Source organism: Myotis nattereri, assembly GCF_964212035.1.
Source record: "Myotis nattereri genome assembly, chromosome: 12".
Taxonomy (NCBI): Eukaryota; Metazoa; Chordata; class Mammalia; order Chiroptera; family Vespertilionidae; genus Myotis; species Myotis nattereri.
Window position 1 is genome coordinate 46,897,426 of NC_138087.1, and position 17,552 is coordinate 46,914,977.

General features: G+C 40.5%; 1 protein-coding gene across 9 annotated transcripts in view; it reads left to right on the forward strand.

The window, feature by feature from the left end:
• The window catches only part of TLE4 (TLE family member 4, transcriptional corepressor), a gene marked incomplete at its 5' end in the record, with an annotated part of 149,451 nt that overhangs the window by 49,812 nt on the left and 82,087 nt on the right, over positions 1–17,552 (forward strand). For 7 of the 9 annotated variants that reach the window (XM_081103239.1, XM_081103238.1, XM_081103242.1 and 4 more), the window contains one exon: positions 4,488–4,562. The exons of the other annotated variants lie outside the window; for them this stretch is intronic. In XM_081103239.1, the coding sequence (XP_080959365.1) occupies positions 4,488–4,562 (75 nt within the window). The remainder of the gene's footprint in view (positions 1–4,487; positions 4,563–17,552) is intronic. 9 annotated transcript variants of the gene reach the window in all.

Below are 17,552 nucleotides of genomic sequence, written 5' to 3' on the forward strand. Positions count from 1 at the left end.
CTGTGGTTCTGGGTGATGTCCCTTCCGTTTTTTGGTTTCACTTTTGAAGTAGTTGTTCAAAGCAGCAAACTCCGGCGTTAACCTATGCCGCCATCTTGGTTCTTCCAATACTTTTTCTGAACAAATGCAAAAAAATAATTTTATGATGAAAGTAAGTAGGCAGTTGATTTAATGTATAGAATTTCATTTAGTGACCATGTTTCCCAAAGATGCTTGTATTCCTTAAATCACAGTATTTTATTGAGATATAATTTACACATCATAATATTTACACATTTTAAGTGCACAATTAAATGATTTTTAGTAAATTTAGAGTTGTATAACCATAACCACAATGTTGGTGTTTTTTTTTTAATAAGGATTCTTTAAAAATTATACATCAGAGTATTTTAAAGAATAATTAGGTCTCTCTCCCTCTCTCTCATCCAATTCCTGGTTAAAGGAACTCCCATCTTACCTTTGGATTATTAATACATTCTTAGTGGTATTTTATTTGTTGGTGCTGGTATAAAGTTCAAACTAGGAGCTTAGCTGAGTGAGCAGCTTGAGCAATAAAAGAGGCCATAAGGATTATTGCTTAATGCAGATTTACTGGGTCTAGAGTGGCTTCACCACTTGTGGTGAGGTGGCAGAGGGGATAGGCAGGAAGTGGGAGAGGAAATGAGATGTGGTGTGGAGTGGGAGGAGAGGAACAGATGGGGAAGGGAAGGAAAAGGGGAAGCGGTGGCAGAAATAATGGGAAAGCCATTCTGTTTCTAAGAAGATGTGAAAAACTTTTGCTGTATTTTCTAATTCAGATAGGTTATTTGTTAAAATTTGAACATAGAAAAAAATGCTTCCTTTGGGTCAGTTTATGAGAGTACTGTGGGCTGCTTCTGTGTTTTTTCTTCTCATTTGCCCCTTCTCTCGTTTTAATTTGCACACCTTGTGCACACTTCTTTAGTCTGGTATAATGGTAGTGTGTTGCTGAGTGAGCCATGTGGGGGTGTTTCTGGTGCTTTCAGAGCACACAGGGGAGGAAGCATATTTTGCCTTAAGGAGCTTCTGTTCAAAGACTCTTTCCTTAAACAGCAGATGATTCGAAGAAATAGGGAAGTAAAATTCTGAACTATAAGTAAGTTCAGATGTGGCATAATATGGCCAGTGCCGTGAGAGACAAGGAAGGAGCTGAATCATGACTTCCATTGTCATTCTGGCTTTTTAATAAGTTTCTATAGGAACATCAGATGTCCGTGTTATGGCTCACTGGTGTGTTTCTGGTTTTCTCAATCAATGCATTTGATTTTAATACTGAGGCAGAAAGATATCCCCACAGCCTAAGGCAGCTTTGCCTATCTTGGCAGCTGGAATACAGTTTAAGAAGCAAGAGTTGAACAATCTTTATGGTAGAAAGGCCCTAACTAGATGTATTTTCTGCATCTTTATCTTTTGGAACTGTTCTTTGAATGCTTAATACAAAGTATTTTAGTAATATGATATTTTAATAATATACAGAAATGGCAGAGGGTAAGACACGCTTAAAAGCTTATTGAGTGAATGGATGCATGAGTAGAATGAACGATATGTGCGTTGGATATGTGTACATGTGGTTCCTGGGCTTTCGGGTTTTTAGAAGTTTTGAGCAGCCATTGTTGAATTTCAACAATTTCATTGTTGAAAATAAAAGGTGGAAAAGATCATAAAAATTTCTGTCCATATACAGTGGGGCCTTGACTTAAGAGTTTAATTCGTTCCGTGACGGAGCTCATAACTCAAATTACTTGTATGTCAAATCACCAGTGAACGAGTGAGACACGTGATGCTGGGCTGATGTTGTGGTGTTCACTGTGACATTCGCTGCGCCAACTAGCAGTGGGGTATCTGAAGCTGGCTCTTAACCAGAATTTTAGCTCTCAACTGAAAGCAAAAAATCGGCTGAGAGACAGCTCATATCTCAAGATACTCGTTATTGTGGACACTCGTAAGTCAAGGCCCCACTGTACTTACTTTGGGTATTAACCCTTTGAGTGCCAACCAATATCCTAGGAACTATGCTAAAATTGCCAAGGCATTTTTGCTGATTTTACAGCAGTTTAGGAAAAAAATTATGAATCGCAAGTAAATGAAGTGACATGTTCAAAAACTTAAGGAAACCTTTACATTTGTTTTCATCTTTGACATATATTGTTTGCTGATTGTATTGTAAAATACTAGTAGAAAAAAAATTTGAACAAAACATATAATGTTAAAATAGAGGGACACCCTTCTCCAATATCTTCCACAAAATCGTCATCTTCACAGCAAGAATTGACATATTTAGCAATATCATCATCACTAATAAAAGCAGACTTAGAACTGGACGCCATTTTGAAGCTTTAGGGCTACAAAATCTGAGTAAACTTCATAAAACGTAGTACCTGTAAAAAATTAGGCAGATAAATGCCAGTGGTCGATTTTAGAACCACAAACATTCGGCATCATAAATAATCTGCACTTAGGTGCCATTTGTCAATAAAGAGTGAACTACTAGCATCTAATAGTGACACTGCAGGAGGAGCGCGATCGCGCTCCCCGGCACACTAGAGGTTATATGAATCCTAGAATTGTCCTACATGTTGTCTTTTTCTCTGCTTTCCAAATACTGCCATTTTCATTACTCAGAATACCAAATAATCTAAATGTGAGCTCTGTACTTGGGCACATAGTAAGTAGGTACTCAGTAAGCATACATAGTCAGGTTGGCTTTAAGGGAAAATTACTATTATAACTGGTCATTTTATTGATTGTGCCTCTCCTAGTGTTTTCATAAATTTTTAGGTTTTTTTTTCTAAATATATTTTCATTGATGTCAGAGAGGGAGGGAGAGAGAGTGAGATAGGAACAGCAATGATGAAAGAGAATCATTGATTGGCTGCCTCCTGGATGCCCTGACCAAGAGTCAAACCACGACCCCCTGGTTCATAGGTCTATGCTTCACCACTACCCACACCAGCTGGGCAATTTTTTAGGGTTTTTACTTTTCTTCAGAGAAAGAGAGAAATGAGGTATTTCACCTTGGCAGACATATTATTAAAGAGTAAGAGAGTGAACAGGGATATCTATAAAGACGTTGGGATTGCTTCTTAAGCCCTTGTTTTAAAAGTCTTACCATTAAAAATAATCAAAGGTATATTTAATGTTTAGAGTTTATTAAAAGCTTCAAATGCAATGATCTGTTTTTTGACATGTTTTTTCCCATTAGTTGTAGGCACAAAATACATATTACTGTTAGGAAATCAAGGGTGAAAACACCACATGTAGATAACTGATTTAAAGCAGTTTCCTCTCTCACATCACCTCCTCCACTACCCCTATACAGCTTGGAGGTGGAAATGGTGGTCACCCTAGTTAACCTCAGTAATTATTTATTTGAGGGTTTTGGAATGTGTAGTACCAGGTAGCTCAAGGGGAATTTCATGTTTCATGATGGCCTAGCTCTTTGTATGTACTACTTAGTATGATAACTGAGCTTTATATTCACTTCAAAGCAGTGGAGAAAGTTAGCTACTTTTCTCAATTAGGATCAACCAAAACAAGACTGTTCCCAGGGACACATAACAGCCCCTTTGGCTCTTCATTCACTCAACTGAGTTAAAAGGAGTGCAGAAGAGACCTATTTTAGACTGATCCTAGAATGTTAAGTGTATTTAGGTGGGAAAGACATTTATATTTGGAGCACTTGTGTATGTCCAGATGTGAGTGCCTCCATGTGGAGAGTTCTGTGCTATTTAATTTTTCTAATGTTACACAGATCATTTTTTGTAGAACTGAATCATGGATAGAGAAATGACCGTATACTATCCATCTTAGCCCCCCCCCCCCCCAAAAAAAAAATGACTTAAAATTGTAGGTTTTAGTTTTTCCATCGCATTTAAAAGAAATACCTGGAATTTTTAAACTTGACTAGTAGCAAGAGTTGTACATTTTAAATCCCTTTCAAATATGTAGCCCCTCATTACATTAAGATATGAACTCTTTTCACATTTATAGAGGAAACATCAATGTTCAGTTTTGCATATCCTTCTAGTGTTTAACAAAATTAGGAAAAATTTAAAAAATAAGTGTTTCTAGGAAATATTTTGAATATTTTTTTGTGTAGGTAGATAGAGAAGAGGAAGAACAAAGAAAGCAGATGAAATGAGTTGTTGTATTTTGTTTGTTAGTACTGGTGGGATGAGGTTGAGTCAAAGTGTACCACTGAGATGAAAGTAACATTTAAACTGCTTTTACCAGTTGTAAGGGAGCATCTTTCATGGGGGCACAGTTGGATGCCCAGTTGCTTCTCAGCAGCCTAGACCCAAATGTACTGTAGACGTTTAGTCATCTACTATCCAGGCGTTTCTTTGAAATGTGGAGACCCATAAATCCTGTTTTGCATGTAATTGAAGTTAGAGGACATGCTAGGGAAAGCTATTCTTGATCTACTAGAAAACAAATAATGGTATTCTGTTTCTGATCTTCATTTATAGCACCAGCAACAAGTGGTGCAGGCTGTGGAACGGGCCAAGCAGGTGACCATGGCAGAACTGAACGCCATCATTGGGGTACGTGGCCTTTCCATTTTAGCTCTGATTTTGGTGTTTGTCATCAGTTCTCTCATTCTCTTTTAAATTTCATTCCATCAAAAGGGCAAAAGGCAGTAAAGGACCACAAAATGAAATTAAGCACTTTACCTTTAATCTCATGTGAATTTTGGTGGCTACCTTAGAAACTTTGGATGGTACTCTCATCAAGTCAGGTTGACATATTTCCGAAAACTTTCCCCTAAAGAGAGACTGATTAGTTTTCACAATATTTCTTTCCTTTGCAATCAGCTTCTGTTGCTAACCGATGCTAGAAAAAGATTCATATCTTCCTGATATTAAAATGACCCGGTTTCTTTTATCTTTCCTCAAATACAGAGTATCTTAATTTCATTTTTAATGAAATGAAATTTTTGCATCACCCTACTATATCCTGTGATGAGTGGTTCTTATGGACTAGCATCCATTTGTAGTAGAAATGATAGATGAACAACACTTTTTAGAAAATCAGTGGCCCAGTTAAAAAATCTTTCCTGGTGATAGTAGCATTAATAATGTTGCTGGAATTCATGGATTTGGGCAGTCACTCCAACTCCACTTGTATTTTTGTTCACCCCAGATTAAAGTAACAAGTGATAAAATAAGGTGCGAAAACTTAGAAATCAAGTGAGAACTTGTAGCTGAAAGAGCACAGTATTCACATCTCTATTTATATGGCCCGTACAAGCAGTTCCTTCCTTATTGTAATGAAGACACTACAACTGTACTTGCCTCTTTCTGCCCCTCCCCAATTTTTTCTTTTGTGTATAGATTACACACAAAAGTCTTCTCTCTTTTTTCCCCCCAGTGTATCAAACACACTTTGAAATGCTAATTATTCCATTTACTTTCATTAAAATTCAAATTGCTGAGTGAAGATGCGGATAAGGGTCGCTTGATAATCAATCTGAAGTGAAGATATTGCTTCAATTATGCCTCTGTCTTTTAACAAGGAAATCAGAACTCTGGGATGACTGTGATGGTGGCAGAGCAGATAGTCTGATTGTAGCTTGTATGTTAATGAGCTGTTTTGAGCTTTATTTTCTGTCCCTCTGACCACAGAAAAATACTGATAGTAAATTAGAAGACATAATGCATGGAATAAAGTGACCTTTATTTCTTTGGAAGTGCCCTTGGAAAGAAGAGGCTGAATCAGAACAAACCATGTAGACTCATTTGTCACACATTTTCTTTCCTGGGGGGTTGCGGGAGAGATCAGAGAGGAAAATTTCATAGTTATTTCCTAAAATTTCAGAGCATTGTTTTTAAAGTTAGAATTATATGTAAAGCTAGTGTCCCTTGGCCTGGCCTACACCCTCTCACATCCCGGGACCCTTCGGGGGATGTTGGACTGCCAGTTTCAGCCCTATCCCCCCAGGCCAAGCTGCGGGACCCCACCGGTGCACAAATCCGTGCACCAGGCCTCTAGTATGCATATAAGATCTTTAGTGAATCTCTTCCCACCCTCCCACTTTCCCTGTGAGATTCATCTGTTCCATATTTCCATGCCTGTGCATTGAGCATCTGCCCCCTGGTGGTCAGTGCACATCATAGCTACCGGTTGAATGGTCTAATGGTCGCTTAGGCATATATATCTAATCTAATAAAAGACAAATAGGGTAATTAACCGTGCCTCCGACACGCTTCCCATTGGCTAATCAGGGTGATATGCAAAATAACTGCCAACCAAGATGGCGGCCGGCAGCCACGCAGCTGAAGCAAACAGGAGGCTTGGTTGCCCCGGCGATGGAGGAAGCCAAGATTCCCCGCCTGCTGCGCCGGGCTCTGAGCTGCACTCTAAGCAACTGTGTTGCAATTATAGAAGCTAAACAAACCCCAGAAACCTGCTTTCAGCCAGCCGGGCCTCAGAGCTGGAGCTGCAACAGTGTTTCAATTATAGAAGCTAAACAAATCTCAGATACCTGCTTTCAGCAGCCGAGGCCTCAAACTGGAGCCGGCTCTCAGCTCCAATGACAACCATAGAAGGTAAATAAATCCCAGAATAAAAAAAGAAAAAAAAGGAGGGGTTGGGAGCTTCAGTCACCCACCAGCCTGAAAACAGCCCTCAGCCCCTCACCCAGACTGGCCAGGCACACCAGTGGGGACCCCACCCTGAAGGGGGTGCAACCAGCTGCAAACAGCCATCGTCCCCTCATCCAAGCTGGCCAGGCACCCAAGCTGGACCCCCACCCTGATCCAGGACACCCTTCAGGGCAAACCAGCCAGCCCCCACCTGTGCACCAGGCCTCTTTCCTATATAGTAAAAGGGTAATATGCAAACTGACTCTAACAGAAGAAAGACTGGGAATGACTGGTCACTATGACACACACTGACCACCAGGGGGCAGACGCTCAATGCAGGAGCTGCCCTCTGGTGGTCAGGGTACTCTCCCATGGGGAGCTCTGCTCAGCCACAAGCCAGGCTGATGGCTGCCAGTACAGTGGTGGTGGTGGGAGCCTCTCCTGCCTCCTCAGCAGCACTAAGGATGTCCGACTGCAGTTTAGGCCTGCTCCCCGCTGGCAAGTGGACATCCCCTGAGGGCTTCTGGGCTGCCAGAGGGATGTCTGACTGCCAGCTTGGGCCCGATCCCCCCAGGGAGCAGGCCTAAGCCAGCAAGTGGTCATCCCCTGAGGGGTCCCAGACTGCGAGAGGGCACAGGCCGGGCTGAGGGGACCCCCCCCCCACCCCAAGTGCACAAATTTTTGTGCACCGGGCCTCTAGTGTGTGTGTGTGTGTGTGTGTGTGTGTGTGTGTGTGTGTGCACACATACACACACACACACGCACGAATTTGTACACGGGTGGGGTCCTTCAGGGTGGCCTGCGGAGATTGGTCTCCAGCTCGCGCCCCCAGCCTCGCAGCCCTGCAGCCCTGCCTGGCACCCTGCCTTGGCTTCGCCCCCTTACCTGCTCCACCATCCTGCCTGCGGGTTGATCGATCAGAGCCTGGCCTTCCCCCTGGTTCCTTCAGCGCCTGTGAGCTGGGCAGCGGCCCTGCTCCCCCGCCGTCACCACTGGAAGCCGTCTGTGGGGCGATTGGTGGGGCAGTTGGCGGGGAGATCGGGCCCTGCTCGCACCCACTCACCTGCTCCACCATCCCTCGCACCCACTCACCTGCTCCACCATCCCGTCGCGGTTCCACTCTCGTCGGGGCCAGTTGGAACCGGCAGCGTCTCCACTGCCATCCGCTGCTAGCGCCACATTGCCGACGTATGCCATGTTCCGTGCCACCCCCTGGTGGTCAGTGCACGTCATAGCAAGTGGTCGAACTCCCGGTCTCCTGGTCAAACGACCGCCTGAGGGGATAATTAGCATATTAGGCTTTTATTATATAGGATTGTTATATAGATACCAGTTGTGCTTGCTTGAAATGTGTGCTGTGTTCACCTAGGGATGTATTATTAGGTCATTAAGGATAGAACCTACATTTGTCAGGCACTGCACTGTTCGCTGGTGAAGGAGTGAGAATGGGTGAAATGCGAGCTTGCTGGGTCATTTCTGGCTTAGTGTTCATTGTTTGTAGGAACTACTAAAATATAGGTATCTATCCTACCTTATGTCTGGTTGGCAGTCTTCTCTAGAAAAACAGAACACTTATTTTGTTTCTTTTTTGAGTCTTACTAGTTACTGTCTCTACAGTGGAGAGATTAATCTAAATAAAAAACATTGTTTTGTGTCGGATGTTGCTTAAAAATATGAGGGAAGATATAAAAATCAGAACAAGTTTCCTTCCCTTCACATAAAGTATATTTTATTACTCTTTTGTATCTATTTCATTTTACATGCTTGGTTTTGAATGGGATGGCAGGTTGCCTTTTCTCAGGGAAAGGGCGATTTATTAGACTGTAGCCGAATAACCGATATAGATTGTGTATATATGGATTTAATTATTAAAATAAAACTAAATTTAATTTTGTGACCTCAAAACTTATTTGAAGAACTAACTCAGTAGATCTGCATGCTGTCAAAAGCAGCATATGTATAGCTGGTGGATCTGGTGGCAATTCCAGATTATTTGTATCTGAGCAGAAAATGAAGTCTAAATCACATAGTCTGACTTCTGAAAAATAGGTTGCAGAAATAGAAAAACAAACCTCCTAGATAGGGAGAAGGAAAGAGCTTGAAAATAAACTCACATGATGCATTTCTGCTGCTGCTGTTCTGTCTCCTTGGTCTTTGTTTCATCCCGGATAGTGCCTTGTGTCCAGTAGTTTCTGAGTTGTAACATTTTGGAATTTTAAATGCACCTGCTGTTGCCCTTGGGCATGGCTGAGTTGTGAGGTGATGGTGATTTGACCTGCAAGCAAAAGTGATGAGGGGTCAATTCTAGATTGTTACTTGAGTCTTAGACTGTAGTCTGCAATGATTATATGCACCGAGGGGATGAAAATTTTTCTCCTGAGAAGCAAAGACCCACCTAAGCTCCTGCAGACCTTCATTTATTTATCGCTATATGTGTATCTTTTTTTATATGTATGCATACCATCCAGACAAGTGCAAATGTTCCCAGGTTTAATGAAATCTGATGAAGCACCTTTTTAACTCTGCAATATTATTCTACCTTCATTGGTAAATGAGCCAAACCAGTGATCCATGCCGTTTAAATGCAAAATGCTGAAGTGAGCCCGGAACCTGCAGAGGCTGCTTGTTCTCCTGACAATGAGCTAGTTGTGCTTAATGGAATGAAACACAGTTATAATGATTTCTTTCACAGGTCATGTTCAGTTTAAAACTGTTGATAGATTGAAATAAGTTAAATATCATTTGTCTCTTATTTATAAGAAAAAAATCAGGAAAATTCCTGTGTTTTCTACAATTAATATTTTGTGTTTTGTTTTGAATTTGTTGTAGCTCTTGTTTCCTTGAAGCTTCCTGGAGTTCCCTCGAAATGGGCTAAGGGAGTGTTATGCATTTAGCTTGATCTTGTCATGTGTTCTACTAGCCACTGTGTTTTTAAATTAGAATCTCTGCGAGATCACACTGTTGGAACAACACACAAATTGTAGTTTTAAATCAGTAATATGATCTAATTAGAAATGATGTTTTCATTTCCTATATTATTAAATTGAGTCATATGACTATCTTAGAATGCTTTTTAAATCCATTACACTATATAATCAGCACATGCTGTGTGAATGTGGTTATGCTTAATAAAGGAGGCTGACATAGGAACCTCATAAAATTTCACCAAAGAAACTACCATAAAGAAACAAAAGTTTTATTAGGGATAAACATTGGAAAAGAAAATGTTTGGCTTGTAAAAATAGGAAATGAGGTTCCTGTGGATTCCCCCCACTTTTTAAACCCAACTCTTTGGAGAAAAAACATGATAGAAATAATGCATTTTTTTAAAAAAGCACACCCCTTAAAAAATCCTTCAAGAACAGGTATGCTATGGTGTTGTAGGAAAATGCAGTTTAGCACAAGAAATGCTGAACCTCAATTTTTAGCAGTGACATTTTAATGATAGGAAGTCTGCAAAATTATTTGCCATCAATTGTGAAGGCAATAACAAGCCTTGGTGGTTTTTCACACTCTCTGTGTTAAGTGCTTTCAGAATGACAGCGTAAACTGTGTTAGAGAACTCCAAGGAAGTAAAACTGATTAAAATGTTCATGCTTGAATGGTGCTGATGGAATAGTTCATTTGGACTTTCTCTACCTCCTGCAGCTCAAGCTGAAATATTAAAATTCAGTGGATTTAAATCTCTCTCCTCTCAGCTCAGGAGAAAAACATTACATTTTAATAGGTTTTAAACCCATAATTCATTGGTTTGGAGCAGCACTATTAAATCTATTTAAATATTACTTGTATTACTAAGGAAATGATTTAAATGACTTTGCCTTTACTACCCTATGTGTTAGAGTTATGTTTTTTAAAAAAGAAAGACAACACCTTTGGGGTTTTTTTCTTCCTCTTAGCATTTTGTTTTATTGTCCTTGTCATATGATTTGCCCTTAAATTATATATGTATACATTCCAGATTGGCATTTTGGCAGAAGGTTTTGCAGTATGACAGTTTTCAAATATATGCCACTCTTTTTCCATGGTAGATTTCAAAACTGCCATTTTAAGTTTCAGAGGCATTTAGATGTACCATTGTGGTAATTTCCCTTGTAGTCCCTTTAAAAAATGATTAGCATTAAGGCAAAAAACACTAAAAGATATAAATATGTGGGCATATATAAAAACGAGTGTGTTTTCCCCTCCCTTACAACACAGACTTTAACACAAAATTTGAAATAAAATAAAAAATGTAACTGCTTTTAAACAAAAGCAAAAATGTATTAAGTATCCAAGAGCCCTGTTTTCATCTCTTCTGTGTTTGATAATAAAGGGCTTTCTAGAGGTATTGTTCGTTTTACAGTAGTTGTGCTATTATCTTTCTGAGACACAAATGTTGTTCTTCCTGGGCCCACTCATAACCCCTGTCTCTCTAGCCATTGATTGCCTTTACCTATGGCCTGGCTGGACAACTCTGCTCAGCTACAGTGCTTTTCCTGGGGCCTTTGTGGGACTCCACTCTTCATTTATGCATATGCAGCTCTGAAAGGTGGGAGAGTCACTACCCTATGGGGCAAATCCCGGATCTACAGGCAAATAGGCAGTGGAATGTGCCCCTCCTGCCCCGTGGGTGGACAATTTTGAAGTGCTTTCTACATTCCTCCACAAAGGGTCACAGTGGGGTGGAGCTTAAGTTGCCCATGGTAGTGATCAACTCTTGGTGTAGTGATCAAGAATACATCCTCGTTTTGTGTTTCCCTCCTCTGATTAATTTTCCCTGCTCTGGGATCATCTCTCAAAATTATCTGTAGCCAAGCCCTGTTCCTCCTCTGCTTCCCTCTAGGACAGTGGTTCTCAACCTTCCTAATGCCGCGACCCTTTAATACAGTTCCTCATGTTGTGGTGACCCCCCAACCATAAAATTATTTTCGTTGCTACTTCATAACTGTAATTTTGCTGCTGTTATGAATCGTAATGTAAATATCTGATATGCAGGATGTATTTTCATTCTTACAAATTGAACATAATTAAAGCATAGTGATTAATCACTAAAACCATATGTAATTATACATGTGTTTTCCAATGGTCTTAGGCGACCCCGTGAAAGGGTCGTTCGACCCCCAAAGGGGTCGCGACCTACAGGTTGAGAACCGCTGCTCTAGGAACAGACACTGGGGACTGGACTCAGGCCTCAGGCTCTGTAAGGGGGTTTTCTGGTATAGGTAGCTCATCTCACGGGCTAGAAGCATGATTTGTGAACAGCTCATCTTTTACATTATTTTTAAAATAAATAGTTTTCAATAAACTTATTAGGTGAGCTTCCCTTTCTTGTTCTTCTCCCAACTGATTACTACTGCTATTTTCTAAATGTATATTACATAAGATAAACTTAAAACTGAGTTATAACCTAGATTTGCATTTTATCAGAGATTGTTCTAGCTTTGTTACTGTCTTCACTGAACAATGTGCATGGAGTTTAAAGGCTTTATATAAAATATTCTGGCCACTGGCTACTTCATGTACACAGCTTGCTGGGATGGAGGTTGGGAGCCAAAGAGAGGTTTTCTGCAATTGTAAGGCTTTGCTCACCACTCTCACGGAGTATGATGAAGCTGTGATTGCTCATAAGCCAAAGCAGTTTTATGTTGTAGGTCTGCACTTCACCCTTGTTTTTAACTGGTTCATGTACTGTCGATCAGTGATGTAGTCATAATCTAATCTTTGTGCTATAATTCAGTGAGGCTCTAAGAGGCAATAATTTCTCTTCTCATAACAAAGACTCATTATTTAAATCATTTTTTAGCTCTGCCTCCATTTCAGAACTCCCAAAAAATCTAGGTAAAGGACAGGATTTCTAATTTGTTCTTATGTTCTGTACTCCATTAATTTCTATTGCAAAGTTTCTCTAGAAGAAATTTCTAGAACCTAGTCTCAGATTTTGTTGTTTTTTAATTGTTGCTACCACGAAGTGCTACTGTTTTTTTGTTCCGGAAAGGAGCCCTTCTTTCCCTCCTTCTAATGTATTTCCACAGGTCAGGGTAGAGTTCAGCACACCGTGTTACAAGAGATGCTGAGTGTGTCTGGGTGGGTGTATCTTACATTGTTTAAGGCTTGTGGACACTGGGCTTCCACTCTAGAAAGCAGTTTCCCAGGTCTGTGAATCTGCATTTCATTCACTCCAGGCCTGTATAGGGGCCCAGGGATCCTGATGGAAATGTTACAGAGAAGCAGCTTACACTCATAGCAGTTTGCAAGCTTGTACATTGTTATCCTTTTTTTTTATTGCTTAGGTTTTTATTCTTTCCATTTTGCTACATCTTTTCTAATTTTCTTACTGACTGCTTCCCAGTAGTGTTCCTACAAGCAACATCACCAACTTCCATTTAGTCAGACCTTTTCCCTGTGGACCCAGCCTGCCTTGTGTCTCTGAGAGTTGGGAGGGAGGGATGAGGTAGGCTCATTCCAAATAGGCCACTTAAAGGTTAATAGCTTAAGCTAAGTTTTAAGCAGGATTGGAAATCTCTGGGAAATCATTCGGGGAATTCTTTTACCCAAAAAATGCATTTGTGATTTTGAGTGTTCTAAGCATCTTTGCAAAAAGGGTAGAATCTTTTAGGAGAATAATAAGAGTGATTAATCATTACATCCACTCATTCATTCAGCAAATATTTAAGTACCTTTACTAAGTCCTATTAAAGGGGCACATTTTATTTTCACTTAGAATGATATTTTTCAATGTTTTCTGAAATGTATTCTGAAATGATCTTCAAATTACGTTTAAATCATCTTACTAAAGTTTTGGTAGTTGCAAGATTCCAGGTTTTACATTTTACTATACCTAATCAACTTTTAATTAACACACTTTAATTTAAATAAAACTTTAGTTTCCAAGGATAGCAGAGTAAAGGGAAACAGACAATTAAAAAAATAATAATAAAAATGAGGTTGTATACGTTTACAAATTTGTATATTTCTTTATACTTGTGGATATGTGGAATTAGGAATCTAGCAGTACACATTCATTGCTTATATATTCTGTATTCTTTTTTAAAGTCAGATTTATCAACGTATAATTTGTGTAAAGTAAAATTTACCCCTTCTAGCATACAGTTCTGTGAAACTTGACAACCGAATACAGTCATCTACCACCACTATCAAGATCTAGAACAAGCATGTCAAACTCGCGGCTGGTGGGCATGCAGCCTGCCAGCCGTGAGTTTGACATGCTTGACTAGAATATCTCTCTTCTGCTCTGCCCTACTCCTTCAAATTCCTTTGTTCTTTGTAGTCAGTTCTTTTCCCTATCCTAGACCTTGTCCAATCCAGGAGAGGCCTTTTAAAATATTTTTATTGATTTTTTAGGGAGAGGAAGGACAAGAGAGAAACATCAATGTGTAAGAGAAACATTGATTGGTTGCCTCCTGCAGTGCCTGGGATGAAACCTGAAACTTGGGCATGTATCTTGACTAGGAATAAAATTTGCACCTTTCGGTGCACAGGACGTCACTCCAATCAACTGAGCCACACCAACTAGGGCCCAAAGTAGGCCTTTTTGAGGCTATCATATATATGGAATTATATACCATGTATGTAGCCTTTTGAGTTTTCATCTTGCATTAAATACAATGCGTGATTTGGTTGTTTTTATCAGTAGTGAGTTCCTTTTTATAGGTGAATAATATATTGCATTGTGCAGATATAACACTTTATCTAGCCATTCACTCCTTGAAGGACAGTTGGATTTATCTCCACTTTTTGGTGATTGTGAATAAAGCTCCAATAAATATTCATATACAGGCAGAGGTACTCAAACTACGGCCTGCGGGCCACATGCGGCTCGCCGAAAACATTTATCCGGCCCGCTGGGTGTTTTTGCCACCGCTGCCTGTCCTGCTTAGCAGCCGACTCGTCCCGGGCCCGCAGTGCGCATGTGTGGAATGTCTGAGGGACAGTGAACTGGCCCCCTGTTTAAAAAGTTTGAGGACCCCTGATATACAGGTTTTTGTATATGAATATGTTTTCCTTCCTTTTGGGTCATTACCTAGAAGTGGGATTGCTGAGTTATATGGTAAGTCTGTATTTAACTTTCTAAGTAACTGACATACTGTTTTTCAAAGTGACCACAGTGTTTGTAGTCTCACTAAGATGTGGGAGAGAGTTTTGCTCCACATCCTTATCAGCACTTGGAATTGTAGGTTTTTAGCCATTTCTGATAGATCAATAGTGGAACCTGTGTTTTTTTGTTGTTGTTGTTTATTTTTTCCCACCCCCCTAGCACATGCCTGCTCACCCCCCTACTGTCTGTATCCATTGGTTATGCTCATATGCATGCATACAAGTCCTTTGGTTGATCTCTTACCCCCTCACCCCCCGCCTCCCCTCATAGTTTGGATAGTCCGTTTGATGCTTCTATGTCTCTGGATCTATTTTTGTTCTTCAGTTTATATTGTTCATTATACTCCACAAATGAGTGAGATCATGTGATATTTATCTTTCTTCGATCGGCTTACTTCACTTAGCATAATGCTCTCCAGTTCCATCCATGCTGTTGCAAATGGTAAGAGTTCCTTCTTTTATATAGCAGCATAGTATTCCATTGTTTAGATGTACCACAGTTTTTTAATCCACTCATCTGCTGATGGGCACTTAGGCTGTTTCCAAATCTTAGCTATGGTGAATTGTGCTGCTATGAACATAGGGGTGCATATATCCTTTCTGATTGGTGTTTCTGATTTCTTGGGATATATTCCTAGAAGTGCGATCACTGGGTCAAATGGGAGTTCCATTTTTAGTTTTTTGAGGAAACTCCATACTGTTCTCCACAGTGGCTGCACCAGTCTGCAATCCCACCAGCAGTGCATGAGGGTTCCTTTTTCTCCGCATCCTCACCAACACTTGTCGTTTGTTGATTTGTTGATGATAGCCATTCTGACAGGTGTGAGATGGGACCTCATTGTTATTTTGATTTGCATCTCTCAGATGATTAGTGACTTTGAGCATCTATCCTATCTAATAATCCTATCTAATAAAAGAGTAATATGCAAATTGACCATGACTCCAACACACAAGATGGCCGCCCCCATGTGGTCAAAGATGGCCTGCAGGGGAGGGCAGTTGGGAGGGACCGGGTCTGCAGGGGAGGACGGTTGGGGGCAGTCGGGCCAGCAGGGGAGCAGTTAGGCATCTATCAGGCTGGCAGGGGAGTGGTTAAAGGCAATCAGGCAGGTGAGCTACTGGGAGCCAGCAGTCCTGGATTGTGAGAGGGATGTCCGACTGCCTCTTTAGGCCTGATCCCATCGAGGGAGGGGTCCCAGATTGGAGAGGGTGCAGGCTGGGCTGAGGGACACTGACCTCCCCCCCAGTGCATGAATTTTGTGCACCGGGCCTCTAGTATATATATAAGTCTAAGGGACCAGTTGACCAGCCTACTGGCCGGTAGCTATGATGCGCACTGACCATCAGGGGGCAGATGCTCAACGCAGGAGCTGCCGAGCAACAACTTTGCAGAGTGCCCTGTCACACTCCAGAACCCCTCAGGGGATGTCCGACTACTGGTTTCAGCTGGATCCCTGAAGGTCAGGCCAAGGGACTCCACTGGTGCAGGAATAGATGCACTGGGCCTCTAGTGTTTTCATATTTCTCTTGGCCTTCTGTATGTCCTCTTTTGAAAAGTATCTATTTAGGTCTGTTGCCCAATTTTTGATTGGTGGAACTTGTGTTTTCATGCACTTCCACAACAGCTAATGACCTTGAATGTCTTTTTTTTTTCGGTGGGGGGGGGGGTGTTTATTTGCTATCTTCTTTGATAAGTATCTTTACCTCATTTTTCCCTTGTCTGTTATTTTTATTAAGTTTTGAGAGCTTTTTAATATTCTGGATATAATTCATTTATGTATTTTGCAAATTTCTTTTTTACAATCTGTAGTTGTCTTTTATTTTTTTAATGGTATCTTTTGAAGAGCAGAAGTAACATTGATGAACTCTTGTTTATGTATTTTTTTTTCTTTATGAGTGTTACTTTTGGTATTATCTGTCAGTAATCTTTTCCTCATTCAAGACCACAAAGATTTTCTCCCTGATTTTCTTCTAGAAATTTTATGTTTAGGCCCATGATACAGTTTCAGTTAATTTTTGTTTATGGTTTGAGATGTAGGTTGAGTTTCTTCCTTAATTCCTCTCTTTCTCCTTTCTTTCTTTCTCTTCCTCTCTCTCTTTCCCTGCTGTCCTTCCTTCCGTTTTCCAGATGGACATCTGGTTCAGTTGTTCAGCATCATTTTTTAAATATACTGTCTTTTCTCTATTGAATTTCCTTTGTACCATTGTTGAAAATCTATTGACAATATATGTGGGTCCATTTCTGGACTGTATTCTCTTATGTTAAAATGAGTGTTCTTTTGCCAACGATATGTGTCTTGCATTCTTAGCATTCATTATTGATATTTTCCATTACATTTTGTGCTTATTTAGTACTTTACAGTTTTTTTTTCGTCTTTCCAGTACCCCTCAGATCTCAGGTTCTTACTGTTGGTATCCTAGAGACTGACATATGGGAAAGAATCCAATCTCAATAGAAAAACTTTCTCTTATGTCAAAAATGGTATCTCTTCTGACCCCAAACTGTTCCCTCAAGTGTGAGTACATCTTCCATCTCCTCCTGGCCCCAGGTACACCCTCTTCTAGTCGTTAGTAGCCTCCTCCTTATGAGGCTTGTTTGTGCATTTGTTTTCTGCACTTTATTCTGCACACAGCAACCTGAGTAATCTTTTTCTGAAATATAAATTAGATCTAGTTGCTCCCCTGCTTAAAACCTTTCACTGATGGCTGCCCATTTTTCTTAGAATGAAGCTTAAGTTTCTTACCACGGCCTTCAAGACTGTGTGAACCTACCCTTCACCTGCCTCCCTGACTTCACACACCACTCTCTCTCTTCACTTGACTGCCTTTCAGCCATGTTGGCCTTTTTCTTCT